Raw genomic sequence first — 21,105 nt, 5'->3', positions numbered from 1 at the left:
GCACCAGATTTGTCAGTTCTTGCTGAGAGATATTACTCCACCCTTCCACCAAGGCACCGGCAAGTTTCCGGACATTTCTGGGGGGGAAGCCCTCACTCTCCGATCCAGCAGGTCCCAGACGTGCTCAATGGAATTGAGATCCGGGCTCTTCGCTGGCCATGGCAGAACACTGATATTCCTGTCTGCCAGGAAATCACGCATAGAACGAGCAGTATGGCAGGTGGCATTGTCTTGCTGGAGGGTCATGTCAGGTTGAGCCCGCAGGAAGGGTATCACATGAGAGGAGGATGTCTTCCCTGTAACGCACAGCGTTGAGATTGCCTGCAATGACAACAAGCTCAGTCCGATGATCCTGTGACACACCACCCCAGACCGGGATGGACCCTCCACCTCCAAATCGAACCTGTGGGATTTGTGCCCATAGGTGACGTTGCCGGTGATGTCTGGTGAGGACCTGCCTTACTACAAGCCCTCAGTCCAGCCTCTCTCAGCCTATTGCGGACAGTCTGAGCACTAATGGAGAGAGCGTGCGTTCCTGGTGTAATACGGGCAGTTGTTGTTGCCATCCTGTACCTGTCCCGCAGGTGTGATGTTCGGATGTACCGATCCTGTGCAGGTGTTGTTACACGTGGACGATCAGCTCTCCGTCCTGTCTCCCTGTAGCTCTGCCTTAGGTGTCTCACAGTACGGACATTGCAATTTATTGCCCTGGCCACATCTGCAGTCCTCATGCCTCCAGCATGCCTAAGGCACGTTCTCGCAGATCAGGGACAGGGACCCTGGGCATCTTTCTTTTGGTGTTTTTCAGAGTCAGTAGAAAGGCCTCTTTAGTGTCCTAAGTTTTAATAACTGTGACCTTAATTGCCTACCGTCTGTAATCTGTCTCTTAACGACCGTTCCACAGGTGCATGTTCATTAATTGTTTATGGGTCATTGAACAAGCATGGGGAACTGTGTTTAAACCCTTTACAATGAAGATCTGTGAAGTTATTGGGATTTTTACAAATGATCTTTGATAGACAGGGTCCTGGAAAAGGGACAGTTCTTTTTTTTGTTGCTGAGTATACATACATACATACATACAGTGGGGCAAAATAGTATTGTCAGCCACCAATTGTGCAAGTTCTCCCACTTAAAAAGATGAGAGGCCTGTAATTTTCATCATAGGTACACTTCAACTATGACAAACAAAATGAAGAAAAAAAATCCTGAAAATCACATTGTAGGATTTTTGATGAATTTATTTGCAAATTATGGTGGAAAATAAGTATTTGGTCACCGACAAACAAGCAAGATTTCTGGCTCTCACAGACCTGTAACTTCTTCAAGAGGCTCCACTGTTCTCCACTCATTACCTGTATTAATGGCACCTGTTTGAACTTGTTATCAGTATAAAAGACACCTGTCCACAACCTCAAACAGTCACACTCCAAACTCCACTGTGGCCAAGACCAAAGAGCTGTCAAAGGACACCAGAAACAAAATTGTAGACCTGCACCAGGCTGGGAAGACTGCATCTGCAATAGGTAAGCAGCTTGGTTTGAATAAATCAACTGTGGGAGCAATTATTAGGAAATGGAAGACATACAAGACCACTGATAATCTCCCTCGATCTGGGGCTCCACGCAAGATCTCACCCCGTGGGGTCAAAATTATCACAAGAACGGTGAGCAAAAATCCCAGAACCATACGGGAGGACCTAGTGAGTGAACTGCAGAGAGCTGGGACCAAAGTAACAAAGTCTACCATCAGTAACACACTACACCGCCAGGGACTCAAATCCTGCAGTGCCAGACGTGTCCCCCTGCTTAAGCCAGTACATGTCCAGGCCCGTCTGAAGTTTGCTAGAGAGCATTTGGATGATCCAGAAGAAGATTGGGAGAATGTCATATGGTCAGATGAAACCTAAATAGAACTTTTTGGTAAAAACTCAACTCGTCGTGTTTGGAGGACAAAGAATGCTGAGTTGCATCCAAAGAACACCATACCTACTGTGAAGCATGGGGGTGGAAACATCATGCTTTGGGGCTGTTTTTTCTGCAAAGGGACCAGGATGACGACTGATCCGTGTAAAGGAAAGAATGAATGGGGCCATGTATCGTGAGATTTTGAGTGAAAACCTCCTTCATCAGCAAGGCATTGAAGATGAAACGTGGCTGGGTCTTTCAGCATGACATTGATCCCAAACACACCGCCTGGGCAATGAAGGAGTGGCTTCATAAGAAGCATTTCAAGGTGCTGGAGTGGCCTAGCCAGTCTCCAGACCTCAACCCCATAGAAAATCTTTGGAGGGAGTTGAAAGTCCGTGTTGCCCAGCAACAGCCCCAAAACATCACTGCTCTAGAGGAGATCTGCATGGAGGAATGGGCCAAAATACCAGCAACCAGTGTGTGAAGACTTACAGAAAATGTTTGACCTCTGTCATTGCCAACAAAGGGTATATAACAAAGTATTGAGAAACTTTTGTTATTGACCAAATACTTATTTTCCACCATAATTTGCAAATAAATTCATAAAAAATCCTACAATGTGATTTTCTGGATTTTCTTTTCTCATTTTGTCTGTCATAGTTGAAGTATACCTATGATGAAAATTACAGGCCTCTCATCTTTTTAAGTGGGAGAGCTTTCACAATTGGTGGCTGACTAAATACTTTTTTTGCCCCACTGTACATACATACATACAGTTGAATTCGGAAGTTTACATACACCTTAGCCATACACCTTTTTTCACAATTCCTGACATTTAATCCTCGTAAAAAATCCCTGTCTTAGGTCAGTTAGGATCACCACTTTATTTTAAGAATCTGAAATGTCAGAATAATAGTAGAGAATTATTTATTTCAGCTTTTATTTATTTCATCACATTCCCAGTGGGTCAGAAGTTTACATACACTCAATTAGTATTTGGTAGCATTTCCTTTAAATTGTTGGAACTTGTGTTAAATGTTTCGGGTAGCCTTCCACAAGCTTCCCACAATAAGTTGAGTGAATTTTGGCCCATTCCTCCTGACAGAGCTGGTGTAACTGAGTCAGGTTTGTAGGCCTCCTTACTCGTACACACCTTTTCACTTCTGCCCACACATTTTCTATAGGATTGAGGTCAGGACTTTGTGATGGCCACTCCAATACCTTGACTTTGTTGTCCTTAAGCCATTTTGCCACAACTTTGGAAGTATGATTGGGGTCATTGGTCGCAAATGGGTCTTCCAAAAGGACCATCTTTAACATCCTGACTGATGTCTTGAGATGTTGCTTCAATATATCCACACAATTTTCCTGCCTCATGAAGCCATCTATTTTGTGAAGTAATGATGGTCATTATGGCAAAACAGTTATATTTTTGTTTCATCAGACCAGAGGACACTTCTTCAAAACGTATGATCATTGTCCCCATGTGCAGTTGCAAACCGTAGTCTGGCTTTTTTATGGAGGTTTTGGAGCAGTGGCTTCTTCCTGCTGAGCGGCCTTTCAGGTTATGTCGATATAGGACTATTTTTTACTGTGGATTTAGATACTTTTGTACCTGTTTCCTCCAGCATCTTCACAAGGTCCTTTGCTGTTGTTCTGGGATTGATTTGCACTTTCCGCACCAAATTACGTTCATCTCTCGGAGACAGAACGCATCTCCTTCCTGAGCGGTATGATGGCTGCGTGGTCCCATGGTGTTTATACTTGCGTACTATTGTTTGTACAGATGAATGTGGTACCTTCAGGCGTTTGGAAATTGCTCCCAAGGATGAACCAGACTTGTGGAGGTCTACAATATTTTTTCTGAGGTCTTGGCTGATTTCTTTTGACTGTGCCTTTTAAACGGCTTTAGAAAATTCCTGAAAATGTTGTCATGGCTTTAGAAGCTTCTGTTAGGCTAATTGACATAATTTGAGTCAATTGGAGGTGTACCTGTGGATGTATTTCAAGCAAAAAGGCACTGAGTTTGAAGGTAGGCCTTGAAGTACATCCAAAAGTACACCTCCAATTGACTCAAATTATGTCAATTTGCCTAGCAGAAGCTTCTAAAGCCATGACAACATTTTCTAGAATTTTCTCAAGCTGTTTAAAGAACAGTCAACTTTGTGTATGTAAATCTCTGACCCACTGGAATTGTGATACAGTGAAATCTGTCTGTAAACAATTGTTGGAAGAATTACCTGTGTCTTGCTCAAAGTTGATGTCCTAACCGACTAGCCAAAACTAGTTTGTTAACAGTAAATTTGTTGAGTGGTTGAAAAACGAGTGTTAATGACTCCAACCCAAGTGTATGTAAACTTCTGACTTCAGCTCTATATACATACATACATACAGTCATGGCCAAATGTTTTGAGAATGACACATATTAATTTCCACAAAGTTTGCTGCTTCAGTGTCTTTAGATATTTTTGTCAGATGTTACTATGGAATACTGAAGCATAATTACAAGCATTTCATAAGTGTCAAAGGCTTTTATTGACAATTACATGAATTTGATGCAAAGTGTCAATATTTGCAGTGTTGACCCTTCTTTTTCAAGACATCTGCAATCCGCCCTGGCATGCTGTGAATTAACTTCTGGGCCACATCCTGACTGATGGCAGCCCATTCTTGCATAATCAATGCTTGGAGTTTGTCAGAATTTGTGGGTTTTTGTTTGTCCACCTGCCTCTTGAGGATTGCCAACAAGTTCTCAATGGGATTAAGGTCTGGAGAGTATCCTGGCCATGGACCCAAAATATTGAAGTTTTGTTCCCCAAGCCACTTAGTTATCACTTTTGCCTTTTGGCAAGGTGCTCCATAATGCTGGAAAAGGCATTGTTTGTCATCAAACTGTTCCTGGATGGTTGGGAGAAGTTACTCTCGGAGAATGTGTTGGTACGATTCTTTATTCATGGCTGTGTTCTTAGGCAAAATTGTGAGTGAGCCCACTCCCTTGGCTGAGAAGCAACCCCACACATGAATGGTCTCAGGATGCTTTACTGTTGGCATGACACAGGACTGATGTTAGCGCTCACCTTGTCTTCTCCTTCTTCTGTCTTTTCTGGATGCCCCAAACAATCGGAAAGGGGATTCATCAGAGAAAAATGACTTTACCCCAGTCCTCAGCAGTCCAATCCCTGTACCTTTTGCAGAATATCAGTCTGTCCCTGATGTTTTTCCTGGAGAGAAGTGGCTTCTTTGCTGCCCTTCTTGACACCAGGCCATCCTCCAAAAGTATTCGCCTCACTGTGCTTTCAGATGCTCTCACACCTGCCTCTTGATGATCACAGCTCCTTGAAGTTTTTTAGGATCTGATAAATGGTTGATTTAGGTGCAATCTTACTGGCAGCAATATCCTTGCGTGTGAAGCACTTTTTGTGCAAAGCAATGATGATGGCACATGTGTCCTTGCAGGTAACCGTGGTTGACAGAGGAAGAACAATGATTCCAAGCACCACCCTCCTTTTGAAGCTTTCAGTCTGTTATTCGAACTCAATCAGCATGACGGGGTGATCTCTAGCCTTGTCCTCGTCAACACTCACACCTGTGTTAAAGAGAGAATCACTGACATGTCAACTGGTCCTTTTGTGGCAGGGCTGAAATGCAGTGGAAATGTTTTTGGGGGATTCTGTTAATTTGCATGGGAAAGAGGGACTTTGCAATTCATCTGATCACTCTTCATAACATTCTGGAGTATATGCAAATTGTCATCATACAAACTGAGGCAGCAGACTTCATGAAAATTAATATTTGTGTCATTCTCAACTTTTGGCCACGACTACTCACTCACTCACTCACTCACTCACTACTAGTCAAAAGTTTTAGAACACCTACTTATTCAAGGAGTTTTCTTTAATTTTACTACTTTCTACATTCAAAAGGCATTCGCAGATCTGAGCTATTTATTTTTAAGGTACATGGTAACAGTTGAATAAGATGAGAAATAGAAGGAACCCGCAAACTGCCCTAGATAGTATCACTGCTCTTTAATAAGCTTTACGTATCGGCCTCACGGTTTTGTCAGTTTTTAAATTGTAGAGTAATAGAGAAGACATCAAACACATGGAATCATGTAGTAAACAAAAGTGTTAAACAAATCAAAATATATATTTTACATTTGAGATTCTTCAAATAGCCACCCTTTGCCTTGATGACCGCTTTAAACACACTTGGCATTCTCTCAACCAGCTTCAGATGGAATGCTTTTCCAACAGTCTTGAAGGAGTTCTCACATATGCTGAGCACTTGTTGGCTGCTTTTCCTTCACTCTGCAGTCCGACTCATCCCAAACCATCTCAATTGGGTTGTGGTCAGGGGATTGTGGAGGCCAGGTCAACTGATGATGCAGTACTCCATCCCTCTCCTTCTTGGTCAAATAGCCCTTACACAGCCTGGAGGTGTGTGGGTTCATTGTCCTGTTGAAAAACAAATGATCGTTCCACTAAGCCCAAACCAGATGGGATGGTGTATCGTTGCAGAATTTTGTGGTAGCCATGCTGGTTAAGTGTGCCTTGAATTCGAAATAAATCACAGACAGTGTCACCGGCAAAGCACCCCCACACCATAACACCACCACCTCCATGCTTTACGGTGGGAAATACACATGCGGAGATCATCCATTCACCCACACCGCATCTCACAGACACAGCAGTTTGAACCAAAAATCTCACATTTGGACTCCAGACCAAATGACAAATTATGTCCACTAATGTCCATTGCTCGTGTTTCTTGGCCCAAGCAAGTCTCTTCTTATTATTGGTGTCCTTCAGTAGTGGTTTCTTTGAAGCAATTCAACCATGAAGGCCTGATTCACACAGTCTTCTCTTAACAGTTGATGTTGACATGTGTCTGTTACTTGAACTCTGAAGCATTTATTTGGGCTGCAATTTCTGACGCTGGTAACGCTAATGAACTTATCCTCTGCAGAGGTAACTCTGGGTCTTCCATTCCTGTGGCGGTTCTCATGAGAGCCAGTTTCATCATAGTGCTTGACAGTTTTTGCATCTGCACTTGAAATAAATATTACAAGTTCTTGAAATGTTCTGTATTGACTGACCTTCATGTTTTAAAGTAATAACGGACTGTCGTTTTCTTTGCTTATTTGAGCTGATCTTATCATAATATGGACTTGGTATTTTATTAATAGGGCTATCTTCTGTATACCACCACTACCTTGAAACATAACAACTGATTGGCTCCAACATATTAAGAAGGACGAAATTCCACAAATGTAACTTTTTAAGAAGGCACAACTGTTAATTGAAATGCACTCTAGGTGACTACCTCGTGAAGCTGGTTGAGAGAATGCCAAGAGTGTGCGACGCTGTCATCAAGGCAAAGGGTGGCTATTTGAAGAATCTCAAATATACAATATATTTATTGTTTTAAGACTTTTTTTTTTGGTTTCTTCATGATTCCATATGTGTTATTTCATAGTTTTGATGTCATTTATATTATTCTACGAACCCTTGAATGAGTAGGTGTTCTAAAATGTTTGACCGGTACTCTATATATTTGCAAAATAATATATGGGGGATTAGAAGTGATGCAGACTTGTATCCCGTTAAATCTGTGGAAAGACTTGATGTTTGCTGTTCGCCACCACTCCCCATTTAATTTAACAGAGCTTGAGAAAATATGCAAGAAAAAATGGGAGAAAATCCCCACATCCAGCAAAACTAATAGACATTCCAAATCTGAAATCAGCGCCACAGGTGCTTCTCCAGAGTTTTGACTCTGGTGTGAATACTTATGTAAATGAGCTTTTCTGCACACATTTCTAAATACATGTTTTTACTTTGTCATTATGGGATATTGTGTGTAGGTGGGTGAGATTATTTTTTTTAAATCCATTTTGAATTTGGGCTGTAACACAATAAAGTGGAATAAGTTAAGTGGTATGAATACTTTCTGAAGGCACTGTAGTAGTGTCGTCATCCTCAATAGATACTGCTTTCTCTTCAGTGTTGTCTTGACTTGTTTTGAAGTGCTGATGGATGAGTAACTTTTGTGTCCTTTGCTTTGCAGGTCCTTCTTTATGTGGAGAAGAGGGAAAAGAGCAGTCACCGACCCTGTTTAACGGAAGAGGGATTTAAAAGTAAAAAGGAAACGATAGAAGAAAGACCCCTGTGAATCTCCTTGCTTTCCATAGCCTACTGTGGTTAAAGTTGTAGGACAGACTCACTGTTTTTAACAGTGTGTCAATACACCGGGAGGGTCCTCATGCTTCCACCAACTATGCAGTGAGGGTGAGCTGGCAGTGTGCCCCCTCTCACCATGCTGGCTCTGGGCATAGAGCAGGGGAAAGGTAGAGGGGGACGGGGCCGGGCTACTGTGGCCTGGCAGGCCCCATCCTCAGTGAAGTCTCTAACCCAGGACCCAGGGAGGCCTTCTGTGGCCTGGCAGGCCCCCTCCTCAGGGAAGCCTCTAACCCAGGACCCAGGGAGGCCTACTGTGGCCTGGCAGGCCCCCTCCTCTGGGGAGCCTCTAACACAGGACCTAGGGAGGCCAGGCCTCAACATCAGGCAGAAGATTTCCCAGTGGGAAGGCCTCTGTCAACCAAACGGTGATGGGCATACCGAAAGGGTCAAAGAGCATGCACCAGTTGTATCCCGATCTCTTTCAGGGGATGTCCTGGGTAACGGAGTATGTAGCGACAGTTTGAGAGGTGGACCTCACGGCAAAGCCAACCTCTCTAAAGCCAGAAGCCTGGGTTTGGATTTCAGGGAAAACCTACAAGCACGGTGCGGACACAAGGGCATTGGCAGAAAGTCGGATGCCCCTCAGAATCACAACAGTTTCAGTAAGACTTCAACCACAATACCAGTGTCCAAGCCATTCACAGCGCCTTCGCAAACTCTTACAACAGACACTACAAACATCTTCCAAGTAGAAAGGATCATCCCCACCAATGGTGAACTGAAGGTGGGTAATGTGTTGGAAGTTAAGTGGACCAAACCCCTATGTCTGTCTGTGGATGACCATGGAGAGAGCCTGCCACCAGGGAATTTCTACACCTCAAGGGGCTTCTGGCGGAGGCTGGAGGGAGATGTGTTGTTCTGGGAGAAGGGAACAAATACCTCAGCAGAGCCTCCGAGTGTTGTGGGTCCAGCGACTCGCCCTCCACCAAAACCACAACGGACATTTCAGTATCAGGGAGCGGACAGCACCCCAGCAAACTGGGTCCAATGGGACAGCAGGATTCCATCTGTCAACCAATCCAACACCAAGTGCAGTGGCATAGCCCAAACACCTAACTTCCCAGAACCCCTGTGTCCTGTTAGCCGTGGCAATGGATTTTCCAGACACAGAAAGAACAGGTAAGTTCATGATACTGACACCTCTAGTATAGAGAAGGTTTGGTTTACCATTTTAAAACAGAACATTTTTACATTTTAAAACAGAACAACTTACTTTTTCAATGGCTTTAGTCAAGGTAAAATCTGGTTGTTTGTAATACAAACACGTTAACAATTATTTGGTGAAAGTCTTTCTCTCTCCTGAGCTATTGTGCTCTCATACAGTGTCCTTAGTTGTAAATTGTTTTATGTTAAGTAGTAGAATGAGAGAGTTTTAGAGGCAAAGTTTGAGTGAGAGAAGGGTCAGTCTAGCATTTGGTCGGCCTCCATGTGTGATTACACAGTCTTTGGCAGCATTGCAGACTATTGTCTGGATATGGCCTACTTCCAGAGCAGCCAACTGTCCGGCGGTCACGTTTGTTTCGAAACACACACCAGCTCTCACATTGAATTCCACTAATGTAGTCTCCTAATTTTTCTAGCAGTTTGTATTCTCTATGAGGGCAATTCCATATGAACACACAGTAAGGTTTCAAAGGACACCAATACTGGCTTTGTAGCATCTACTGATTTATTGTTGTAGTGTCTTAAAGAAGGCCTGGGGAAATGTCACATTGTTTCTCAATAATCATTTTGGATACAGACTTCAATGGTATGCCAAAAACCTACCCCCTAAGGACCTTTTCTATTGATTTAATTCCATGAAGATCCAAAACATCATACATCATATCTTTGGGCCAATCTTGAATGGAATTCCCCATGCGTCTTTAGCATAACCATCCAAATTGCTTTCTATTAGGCTTACTCTTGTAACTCTCTTTCCTGCTCTCTCTCTTGCTCACACTCTCCGTATTGACCTTAACCCTTGTGCCACATGTTGAATTTATTTTTCTTTAATCTCTCCGTGCTTCTATTTTACACCCTTTTTTTTTCTCTCCCTGACGCACCCTCCTACGGTCTATTGCCATCACTAGCCGGCTACCAACCGGTTATTCAACCCTGCACCTGAGAGGCTGCTGCCCTATGTATATAGACATGGAATCACTGGTCACTTTAATAATGTTTACATACTGTTTTACTAATTTCTTATGTATATACTGTATTTTACTCAATCCCAGTCTGACATTGCGTGTCCTAATATTTATATATTTCTTAATTCCATTATTTTAGATTTGTGTGAATTGTTAGATACTACTTCACTGTTGGAGCTAGGAACACAAGCATTTCACTACATTCTGCAATAACATCTGCTAAATATGTGTATGTGACCAATACAATTTGATTTGATCATCTTCACTATCAACTTGTGAAAACCCCTCCAATGCCGAGGCCCTTTGGCTGAACGTAAGAGGATAACGCATTGAACATCACGATGCAGACTGTTTAGGGTGACAGTGGCCCCTGTCTCACATACCCCTCTCCCTCCATTTTTACAGGAAGTCCTTTGAGTTTGAGGATGTGCTGCAGTTGACAGCGCAGCAGGGTACACTGGGAAGTGGGGCCAGGTGCTCCGGCCTGTTCCACGCCTTCTCTGACGACAACATTTATGAGGACATTATCTGTGAGTTCACCCCTGACACAAAGTGGAAAAAAGACACTCCACTTAGGCAGCCTGAGTCATCTTACAATCTTAGGAACATTTAGGAACCAACTATTTCCTAGTCTTACTTCCCATCGTCGTAACCACTGTTAAAGAAAAGGCTGGAATATAGATTTTTTTCCATATTGTCACATATCAAGTCCTTTTTAGGTCAGTTGTGGAAGTAAAAGGAGAGAAATAAAGGCAGCCATTTAAGACCATTCGGACTTACACAGCATAATACGCTAATAGTACCTGTTTATGTCATCTGTCTCCCTCTCTTTTGACCCTGGCCAGCTGGACCCTTGACCAGAGACAACCCATATGAGGATGTCAAGCTGGCTCCTACTATGTGTCTCCCCATCAGGCGTCCCCGACCCTGGAACATGGCACAGAGAGAGAGCCCTTGCGCACCAAAGGTAGTCATGGAAACTGATTCACAGGATATTAGATTTGAATTGAGCCCAGTATGATATGAAAAAACAAACCTGCTTTAATCTTTAATTACCCAGTCCTCTTGTATTCTGTGTCTCAGCTCCCTCCCAAGCCTCTCACGTTGTGGGTGGAGAGGAAGGAAACACTGGCAGCGACACCACCCACCCCTACCTCCCCTACTGAAGCCCCCCACAGAACTGCCTTTCCCAGGCAACCCACAACCACCCACAAAACATACAGACTGCCTCAGGTAAACACACACAAGCATTTCATAAGTATTTTATACACAGTGGAAATTGTACACTGCTCAAAAAAATTAAGGGAACACTTAAACAACACAATGTAACTTCAAGTCAGTCACATTTCTGTGAAATGAAACTGTCCACTTAGGAAGCAACACTGATTGACAATACATTTCACATGCTGTTGTGGAAATTATAGGCAATTAGCAAGACACCCCCAATAAAGGAGTGGTTCTGCAGGTGGTGACCACAGACCACTTCTCAGTTCCTATGCTTCCTGGCTGATGTTTTGGTCACTTTTGAATGCTGCCGGTGCATTCACTCTAGTGGTAGCATGAGGCGGAGTCTACAACCCACACAAGTGGCTCAGGTAGTGCAGCTCATCCAGGGTGGCACATCAATGTGAGCTGTGGCAAGAAGGTTTGCTGTGTCTGTCAGCGTAGTGTCCAGAGCATGGAGGTGCTACCAGGAGACAGGCCAATACATCAGGAGACGTGGTGGAGGCCGTAGGAGGGCAACAACCCAGCAGCAGGACCGCTACCTCCACCTTTGTGCAAGAAGGAGCAGGAGGAGCACTGTCAGAGCCCTGCAAAATGACCTCCAGCAGGCCACAAATGTGCATGTGTCTGCGGTCAGAACGGTCAGAAACAGACTCCATGAGGGTGGTATGAGGGCCCGATGTCCACAGGTGGGGGTTGTGCTTCCAGCCCAACACCGTGCAGGACGTTTGGCATTTGCCAGAGAACACCAAGATTGGCAAATTCACCACTGGCGCCCTGTGCTCTTCACAGATGAAAGCAGTTCTGCTGCCTGCAACATCCTCCAGCATGACCGGTTTGGCGGTGGGTCAGTCATGGTGTGGGGTGGCATTTCTTTGGGGGGCCGCACAGTCCTCCATGTGCTCGCCAGAGGTAGCCTGACTGCCATTAGGTACCGAGATGAGATCCTCAGACCCCTTGTGAGACCATATGCTGGTGCGGTTGGCCCTGGGTTCCTCCTAATGCAAGACCATGCTAGACCTCATGTGGCTGGAGTGTGTCAGCAGTTCCTGCAAGAGGAAAGCATTGATGCTATGGACTGGCTCGCCCGTTCCCCAGACCTGGATCCAATTGAGCACATCTGGGACATCATGTCTCGCTCCATCCACCAGCGCCACGTTGCACCACAGACTGTCCAGGAGCTGGCGGATGCTTTAGTCCAGGTCTGGGAGGAGATCCCTCAGGAGACCATCCACCACCTCATCAGGAGCATGCCCAGGCGTTGTAGGGAGGTCATACAGGCACGTGGAGGCCACACACACTACTGAGCCTCATTTTGACTTGTTTTAAGGACATTACATCAAAGTTGGATCAGCCTTGTAGTGTGGTTTTCCACTTTAATTTTGAGTGTAACTCCAAATCCAGACCTCCATGGGTTGATACATTTGATTTCCATTGATAATTTGTGTGATTTTGTTGTCAGCACATTCAACTATGTAAAGAAAAAAGTATTTAATAAGAATATTTCATTCATTCAGATCTAGGATGTGTTATTTTAGTGTTCCCTTTATTTTTTTGAGCAGTGTATTTACCGCAAACTATTAGTTATTTAATTTTGTAATTTTGAGTGGGAATAGCAGCCTAAAATGTTAGTGGTATTGGTCTGTTTACGATATTACACATAGAGAAGCCAAGCTAGTGTTAGGCCTACAATCTATTGTCCATTTGGAGATACATCTGAGCTTCCTGTATGCTTGGCTCTGGATCCAGGTCACTCATTCCGCTGCTCAAGTTGAAACTTGACTGAGGGCCCTATTCAGTCCAAACAGGTACCCAGTAGGAAACGTTTTTCAGTGCAACAAGGAAGTTGTGCTTGAATTACATTTATTGATTCACTAACTTTTCAGAAAAGTTTGTGGCCAGATCCCAAGTATGTCAACAACAATGTGATGATATGTCACATGAATGTGATTTATTTGTATCAGATAAATATACTGAACAAAAATATTAATGCAACAATTACAAAGATTGTACTGAGTTACAGTTCATATAAGAAAATCAGTCATTGGGCCCTAATCTATGTATTTCCCACATGACTGGGCAGGGGTGCAGCCATGGGTGGGCCTTGGAGGGTGTAGGCCCACCCATTTGGCAGCCAGGCCCACTCACTGCGGAGCCAGGCCCATCTAATCAGGATCAGTTTTTCACCTCAACTGCGCTTTATTTCTGACAGAAATACCCCCCCCCCTCCCTCCCCAGACGATCCTGCAAGTGAAGGGGGTCCTGAGCTGGCCTCGTTAAACTTGGTCTGCTGTTGTGAGGCCGGTTGGATGTACTGCAGCTTATGGATGTGGTCTTTTATTGTCCCCAGCACAAGGTGCACCTATGTAATGATCGTGCTGTTTAATCAGCTTATTGATATTCCACACCTGTCAGGTGGATGGATTATCTTGGCAAAGGAGAAATGCTCACTAACAGGGATGTAAACAAATTTGTCCACAACATTTTTGAGAAATTTGCTTTTTGGGCATGTGCAGAATTTGGGGCATTTAAAAAAATTGTATATATTTTTTAAATTAGCTCAAACATGGCACCAACACTTTACATGTTGCGTTTTATATTTTTGTTCAGTGTATATCTTTGTGTACGTGTTTGTTTGTGTGTGGTTTCTCTGACGCAGTATGTCAATAAGATTCATGTGATCTTTGACGCCAAGCGAGGGAGAAAGAGAGTGAAGAGCCAGGCACAGGGTGGTTCAGCTCGAGGTATGACTGTTATTACCCTCAAACTTGTCTACAAGATGAAGATGAACTGTTCTCTGTAAATACCCAGCAATTCATGAGATACGTTACATCCCGTCACTGGTACAAATACAATACAAAGACACTCTGTCTCCTATAATGTCTTTCTTTCATCCCTTTATTACTCTCTGTCTCTCACTCTGTGTTTCTATCTCTGTCTGTGTGTCTCTGTCTGTTGCACTCTGTCGCTCTCTCATTTTCTCTTGCGCACTCTCTTCTGCTCTGAACAGAGGAGACCAGTGGAACTGAGAGTGACCCAGAGGACAACACTAATGGTACTACTATAGGATTGACCTTCATTCCAAAATCAATGTTTGGCAGACGTTTTTTAGAATGTTGAGATAGGTCAATGTCCCACGCCTTCTACTAAAGTTGTATAGATCCAGCCTGAATCCCAAATTAAGGGGAAAGCACTGTCTAGTTTTTTTTTTTGGGGGGGGGGGTGCCTTTATCTTTTCTATTCACATTTTATTTGCATTTAATCAAAGCAAGATATTAATATCCTGTTCCATTAGATTCAGCTTATCAGATAAAAAAAAAAAAAACGGTTTTACTATCTCCACTAGGAGGGTCGAGACGCTCGGTCTATGTCCAGTCCACGCTGAAGAGGAGGCCAGGCTACCGCACCCTGGAGAGGGACCTGATCCAGCTCCAGCAACAGCAGCTCTTCCAGCTCTTTGTGGTGGTGTCACTCAGAAAGAGTTCCCCGGGAAACACCTATGCCCCTGAGATCACGCAACAGTTTCCCAACAAGGTTATTGTCAATTGAAATCAATTAAAGCCAACCTCTTTCAGATGGGGGTTAACAGAGCTTGGTGGCGGAACACACTTATACAATAAATTTTTATAGGGGAAACCATGCATGGGCTCAAAGGAACCCCAGAATGTTTTGAGTTGCCTTTGTTTTTTGTTACCATTGTATTTCTCTTGACTATTTCCTGTTTTGCGGGCCAGGGAATAAAATGGGTCTATAAAATGAGTCTCTCCTTTCTTTACGGTGTAGTTTGCGAAGTCTTCTCGTCACTCCCGTGAAGCTGAAGATCGGCTGAAGGCAATCCCCAAGTTTTGCTTCCCAGACTCTCAGGACTGGCGGCCATCTGGAGACCTGCCCAGGTAAGCTGCTGTCACATTCACATTGTGGTCACAGTATGTAGCAGTGATGTACAATAAGGATATTCATATAAGGGTGCTGAAACCACCACTTTAATATAAGTATTGAAACAGGTCAAAACTTAAGTAGCAAGTTTTTTTTGTAATAATCACTGTCCTAGAATGAAATATGATCTGAGAATTAAGTGAAAGTTATGTTAAATGAAAGGTTGAACATCTAGTGATTCAGACAAAGAAAAACATGATTGCAGTTCATATGCCATGCTTTGTTTTCTTCCCAGGGAGTCTGCCTTAGAACACTGCTTATCTCTACTACAATGTGTATCCCTGTCAAATTGTCTATGCTTCTGTCTCTAGTGAAACTTTCTCTTTTGTCTTGACGGGAGAGGATGGCAGCCGTTGGTTTTGTTACTGTCGTAAGATCCTGGTGAGTGTGTGTGTGTGTCATTACGTTTTGTGTGTGTCTGCCTATGCGTGTGACAACTTGGCAGTAAAGTGCTTACTCAACATCTAAGGGATATACTCCATCTGAGTCGTAGGCCATAAAACCTCTGAATCAATGAGCCTAACTAAAAAGAATTTCACATTTTTTCCAAATGTTGAATGTTAGATTTGTGTTTTTTGAATGCATTGCACAATGCGATGTTTCTGTTATCCCCCAGAAAGTCAGCGTTATATAGCCTTTCAATAACTTTGACACTGAATGCCAGGATTTGGTTTTCACGCTCTTCTCTGTGTTGATTTGTGCCATTTAGCCCTGTGGAAAGGGGAAGAGACTGCCTGAAGTTCACTGTATTGTAAGCAGACTGGGCTGCTTCAACCTGTTTGCTAAGGTAACCGGTAGTCTGATTAAACTCTTCATATATAATGCATTTTAGCTTGCTTGTGCACATTGAAAAGGGTTGAAACTAAATCCTGTAAAAATGTCCCAAGCTAATCAGAAGGGTGAGTTTTGAGAAGGATAATTGATATAATTTAACGATGTGTTATTATGTACGACCCAATGTTTTAGTCTGTGCAGGTGAGAGGGGACAGGTGTGACTAGTGTAAATAAAAGTTGAAGAAAGCAGCTAGTATTTAATGTAGTCCTGGTGTATTCCCTTGTTGATACTTGTCATCAGGATTGTCTTTGTGTTTAGGGGTGTAGTTATGGAGTTATACTGGGTGCGTCTTTGTGTGTGTGGGTGGGTGTGTTTTCAGATCTTGGAGGAGGTAGAGAGGCGCAGGGAGATCTGTCCTGCCCTGGTGTCCCCCTTCATGCGTAGTGTCATGGAGGCTCCTTTCCCCGCCCCTGGACGCACCATCACAGTCAAGAGCTTCCTCCCAGGCTCAGGAAATGAGGTAACAATCACAACTAAGAGGAAGTCACCCTATGACTATACGAAAATAGTTACTACAGGATGTTAAGAGAAGTAACAGTTCCTACCTAGCTCTTTATTACGGACACTTTGTCAACAACACCTGCAATCATGTGCAATGTCTCTGCCCAGCAACCAACTGTTGTAAGAGCAATAGCCAACCGTGTGTGTGTGTGTGTGTGTGTGTGTGGTCAGGTGCTGACTCTGTGCCGGCCGGTGGACTCGAGGCTGGAGCACGTGGACTTTGAGAGCCTGCTGCAGTGCCTGAGCGTTGGGAGACTGTTGCAGGTGTTTGCCTCTCTGCTACTGGAGAGGAGGGTCATCTTTATCGCTAACAAACTCAGGTGATGCGTTTCCTCTAGTACACACAGCTTCACTGGCATCTCCAGCTTGACTTGGGAGACAGTGGGAGGGCAGGTACTGCACAGTACTGGTTCAGGGTGGAATGTATTGTGTGCTTTGCTCTTCTGTTGGTCGGTGTGAAAATGCTGTGTGTAAGTTGTCATAAGTACATAGTGTAGTCCGAGTTAATTCTATTGAATAGACTGTATGGACTCCATATCTTTGATGTGCCTCTTCTCTGGAATTTCACATCTTTTCATCCCTTTCTCCTCTCTTCAGTGTGCTGTCTCGTTGTGGCCATGCTGCGCTGGCGCTGCTCTACCCGTTCACATGGCAGCATACCTTTGTGCCTGTGCTACCCGCCAGCATGCTGGACATCAGCTGCTCTCCCACTCCCTTTCTCATGGGGGCGCTGGTGCCCTGCTTACCCGAGCTGCTGGAGCTGCCCATAGAGGAGGTAAGTGACAAAGCTCACCATCTGATTCCCAGTGGCTAGTCACTAGATGGCCATGCTACAAAGGACAGCATTTTCGATTTCATCAGAATTGATGGGGAAGTACATGAGTGATTATTTCCTTGATAAAGGGTTAATGTTAGGGTTATTTAGTGTTCTGTCCCACACAATGGTTTATCAGACTTAAAAGTATTTGTGCCACCTAGTGGTAGTTTTATAAACGTCATTGCAGTAAGACTAACAAATAACTGGAGTATCAAACTTCAAATAGTTACTAACAGTTAATGGTAGACAGTCCCTGATGTCTAATTTGAAGCCAAATACTTTGACCTGCTTTCCTGTTGTCATTGATATTTTCTATGTTCTCTCTCCGTTTGCATTCTAGGTACTTATTGTAGATTTATGCGCAGACAAGTTTGTCAAACAGGTGTGTACATTTTAAATTTTAGTCATTTAGCAGATGCTCTAAGAGCGAGTTACATTATTGAGTGGATACATTATTTTTAGCTTTTTCCTGTACTGGTCCCCTGCGGGAATCGAACCCACAACTCTGAGCAAGTGCCATGCTCTACCAACTGAATTGTATTTAATTGCGACTCATGGGTTCGCAATGTGGTTCCAAAACATGACAAGTGACTAGGACATGAGGAAGACTTTCTGTGCATGTCTGCTCTCCGTCCTTGTCCTGGGATTGTCTTTTAAAGTGGCATTGTTAAATTTGTATTTTATTTAACGAGGTAAGTTAGTTAAGAACAAATTAGTAACCAGGACGACGCTGGGCCAATTATGCACCGCCCTATGGGACTCCAAATCACGGCTGGTTGTGATACAGCCTGGAATCGAACCAGGGTCTGTAGTGATGCCTCTAGCACTGAGATGCAGTGCCTTAGACCGTTGCGCCACTCGGGAGTTTAATTTCATACTACACTATGCCAGAGCTTGAATTTCTTTTGGATGTAGTCCAAGTTCATATAGTGAGAATATTAAAGGGATTATCCATCCCCAGAAATAAAAATCATGAAACTCCTGTCAATTTGATGAACGCCTATGTTCTATCAGTGAAAAAAATAAAAAATGTCCCCCTGATATAACTTCTAAGTGGTCCATCTGTGAAGTCTGGAAATTGTGTAGGAATGCGTAATGCAGTGCATTCTGAAAGTATTCAGACCCCTTGACGTTTTTTACGTTGTTACGTTACAGCCTTATTCTAAAATGGATTACATTTACAATCTACACACAATACCCCATAATTCAGACCCTTTGCTATGAGACTTGAAATTGAGCTCAAGTGCATCCTGTTTCTATTGATCATCCTTGCGATGTTTCTAAAACTTTATTTCAGTCCACCTGTGGTAAATTCAATTGATTGGACATGATTTGGAAAGGCACACACCTGTCTATATAAGGTCCCACAGTTGACAGTGCATGTCAGAGCACAAACCAAGCCATGAGGTCAAAGGAATTGTTCGTTGAGCGCCGAGACGACAGGATTTTGTGGAGGCACAGATCTGGGGAAGGGTACCAAAACATTTCGTAAGCATTGAAGGTCTGCAAGAACCCTGTGGCCTCTATCATTCATAAATGGAAGTTTGGAACCACCACGACTCTTCCTAGCGCTGGCAGCACGGCCAAACTGAGTAATCGGGGGAGAAGAGCCTTGGTAAGGGAGATGATCAAGAACCCGATGGAACTCTGATGTAGTTCCTCTATGGAGATGGGAGAACCTTCCAGATGGACAACCATCTCTGCAGCACTCCACCAATCAGGCCTTTTATGGTAGAGTGGCCAGATGGAAGCCACTCCTCAGTAAAAGGCACATGACAGCCCACTTGGAGTTTGCCAAAATGCACCTAAAGGACTCTGACCGTGAGAAAGAATATTCTGTCTGATGAAACCAAGGTTGAACTATTTGGCCTGAATGCCAAGCGTCACATCTGGAGGAAACCTGGCACCATCCCTGGGATGAAGCATGGTGGTGGCAGCATCATGCGGTGGGGATGTTTTTCAGTGGCAGGGACTGGGAGACTAGTCAGGATCGAGGGAAAAAATACAGAGATCCTTGATGAAAACCTGCTCCAGAGTGCTCAGGACCTCAGACTGGGGTGACGGTTCACCTTCCAACAGGACAACAACCCTAAGCACACAACCAAGACAATGCAGGAGTGGCTTCGGAACAAGTCTCTGAATGTCCCTCCTTGAGTTGCTCAGCCAAAGCCCGGACTTGAACCCGGTCCTAACATCTCTGGAGAGACCTGAAAATAGGTGTGCAGCAACGCTCCCCATCCAACCTGACAGCACTTGAGAGAGTCTACAGAGAAGAATGGGAGGAACTCCTCAAATACAGGTGTGCCAAGCTTGTAGCGTCATACCCAAGAAGACTTGAGCCTGTAATCACTGCCAAAAGTACTGAGTAAAGGGTCTGAATACTTATGCAAATAGAATATCTCAGTTTATAAAAAATAAAAACATGTTTTTGCTTTGTCATTTATGAGGTATTGTGTGTGTTGATGGATGAGGGGTAAAAAAAACAATTTAATCCATTTTAGAATAAGGCTGTAACTAAACAAAATGTGGAAAATGTCAAGGGGTCTGAATACTTAATGAATGCACTGTAAGTAATAATTGCTATGGCGTTTCGCTTCCGTTTCTCAATGAGATCCTATTGGGCCGCTGATATTGAATGCTAGTTTCTATGACGACACCATTCTGTATACTTCTGGCCCTTCTTTGGACACTGTGTTAACTAACCTCCAGATGAGCTTCAATGCCATACAACTCTGCTTCCGTGGCCTCCAACTGCTCTTAAATGCAAGTAAAAATAAATGCATGCTCTTCAACCGATCGCTGCCTGTCCAGCATCACTACTCTGGACGGTTCTAACTTAGAATATGTGGACAACTACAAATACCTAGGTGTCTGGCTAGACTGTAAACTCTCCTTCCAGACTCACATTAAGCATCTCCAATCCAAAATTAAATCTAGAATCGACTTCCTATTTCATAGCAAAGCATCCTCCACTCTTGCTGCCAAACATACCCTCGTAAAAGTGACCATCCTACCGATCCTTGACTTCGGCGTTGTCATCTACAAAATAGCCTCCAACACTCTACTCAACAAATTGGATGCAGTCCATCACAGTGCCATCCGTTTTGTCACCGAAGCCCCATATACTACCCACCACTGCAAATGTACCCTCTCGTTGTACTCGTCGCCAAACCCACTGGCTCCAGGCCATCTACAAGTCTTTGCTAGGTAAAGCCCCGCCTTAACTCAGCTCACTGGTCACCATAGCAGCACCCACCCGTAGAACGCGCTCCAGCAGGTATATCTCACTGGTCACCCCCAAAGCCAATTCCTACTTTGGTTGCCTTTCCTTCCAGTTCTCTGCTGCCAATGACTGGAACGAACTGTAAAAATCGCTGAAGACTCATATCTCCCTCACTAGCTTTAAGCACCAGCTGCCAGAGCAGATCACTGCACCTGGTACATATCCCATCTGTAAATATCCCATCTGGAAATAGCCCATCCAACTACCTCATCCCAATAGTGTATTTAT

The 21,105-nt window shown here is 43.9% G+C and overlaps 1 protein-coding gene across 2 annotated transcripts in view; it reads left to right on the top strand.

Moving 5' to 3' along the window:
* The window catches only part of dennd2c (DENN/MADD domain containing 2C), a 40,871-nt gene that overhangs the window by 4,851 nt on the left and 14,915 nt on the right, over positions 1-21,105 (top strand). Inside the window, exons 2-15 of one of the 2 annotated variants that reach the window (XM_020506458.2) lie at positions 7,980-9,271; positions 10,687-10,811; positions 11,127-11,248; positions 11,365-11,514; positions 14,165-14,249; positions 14,516-14,560; positions 14,852-15,039; positions 15,289-15,398; positions 15,753-15,822; positions 16,151-16,228; positions 16,596-16,736; positions 16,949-17,097; positions 17,375-17,552; positions 17,935-17,976. In XM_020506458.2, the coding sequence (XP_020362047.1) occupies positions 8,229-9,271; positions 10,687-10,811; positions 11,127-11,248; positions 11,365-11,514; positions 14,165-14,249; positions 14,516-14,560; positions 14,852-15,039; positions 15,289-15,398; positions 15,753-15,822; positions 16,151-16,228; positions 16,596-16,736; positions 16,949-17,097; positions 17,375-17,552; positions 17,935-17,976 (2,526 nt within the window). In that variant the 5' untranslated portion in view covers positions 7,980-8,228. The remainder of the gene's footprint in view (positions 1-7,979; positions 9,272-10,686; positions 10,812-11,126; positions 11,249-11,364; positions 11,515-14,164; positions 14,250-14,515; positions 14,561-14,851; positions 15,040-15,288; positions 15,399-15,752; positions 15,823-16,150; positions 16,229-16,595; positions 16,737-16,948; positions 17,098-17,374; positions 17,553-17,934; positions 17,977-21,105) is intronic. The other variant, XM_031794269.1, reaches the window with a different exon arrangement.

This window comes from Oncorhynchus kisutch, linkage group LG17, assembly GCF_002021735.2.
Source record: "Oncorhynchus kisutch isolate 150728-3 linkage group LG17, Okis_V2, whole genome shotgun sequence".
Taxonomy (NCBI): domain Eukaryota; kingdom Metazoa; phylum Chordata; class Actinopteri; order Salmoniformes; family Salmonidae; genus Oncorhynchus; species Oncorhynchus kisutch.
This window is presented reverse-complemented; position numbering and strand designations above follow the sequence as displayed.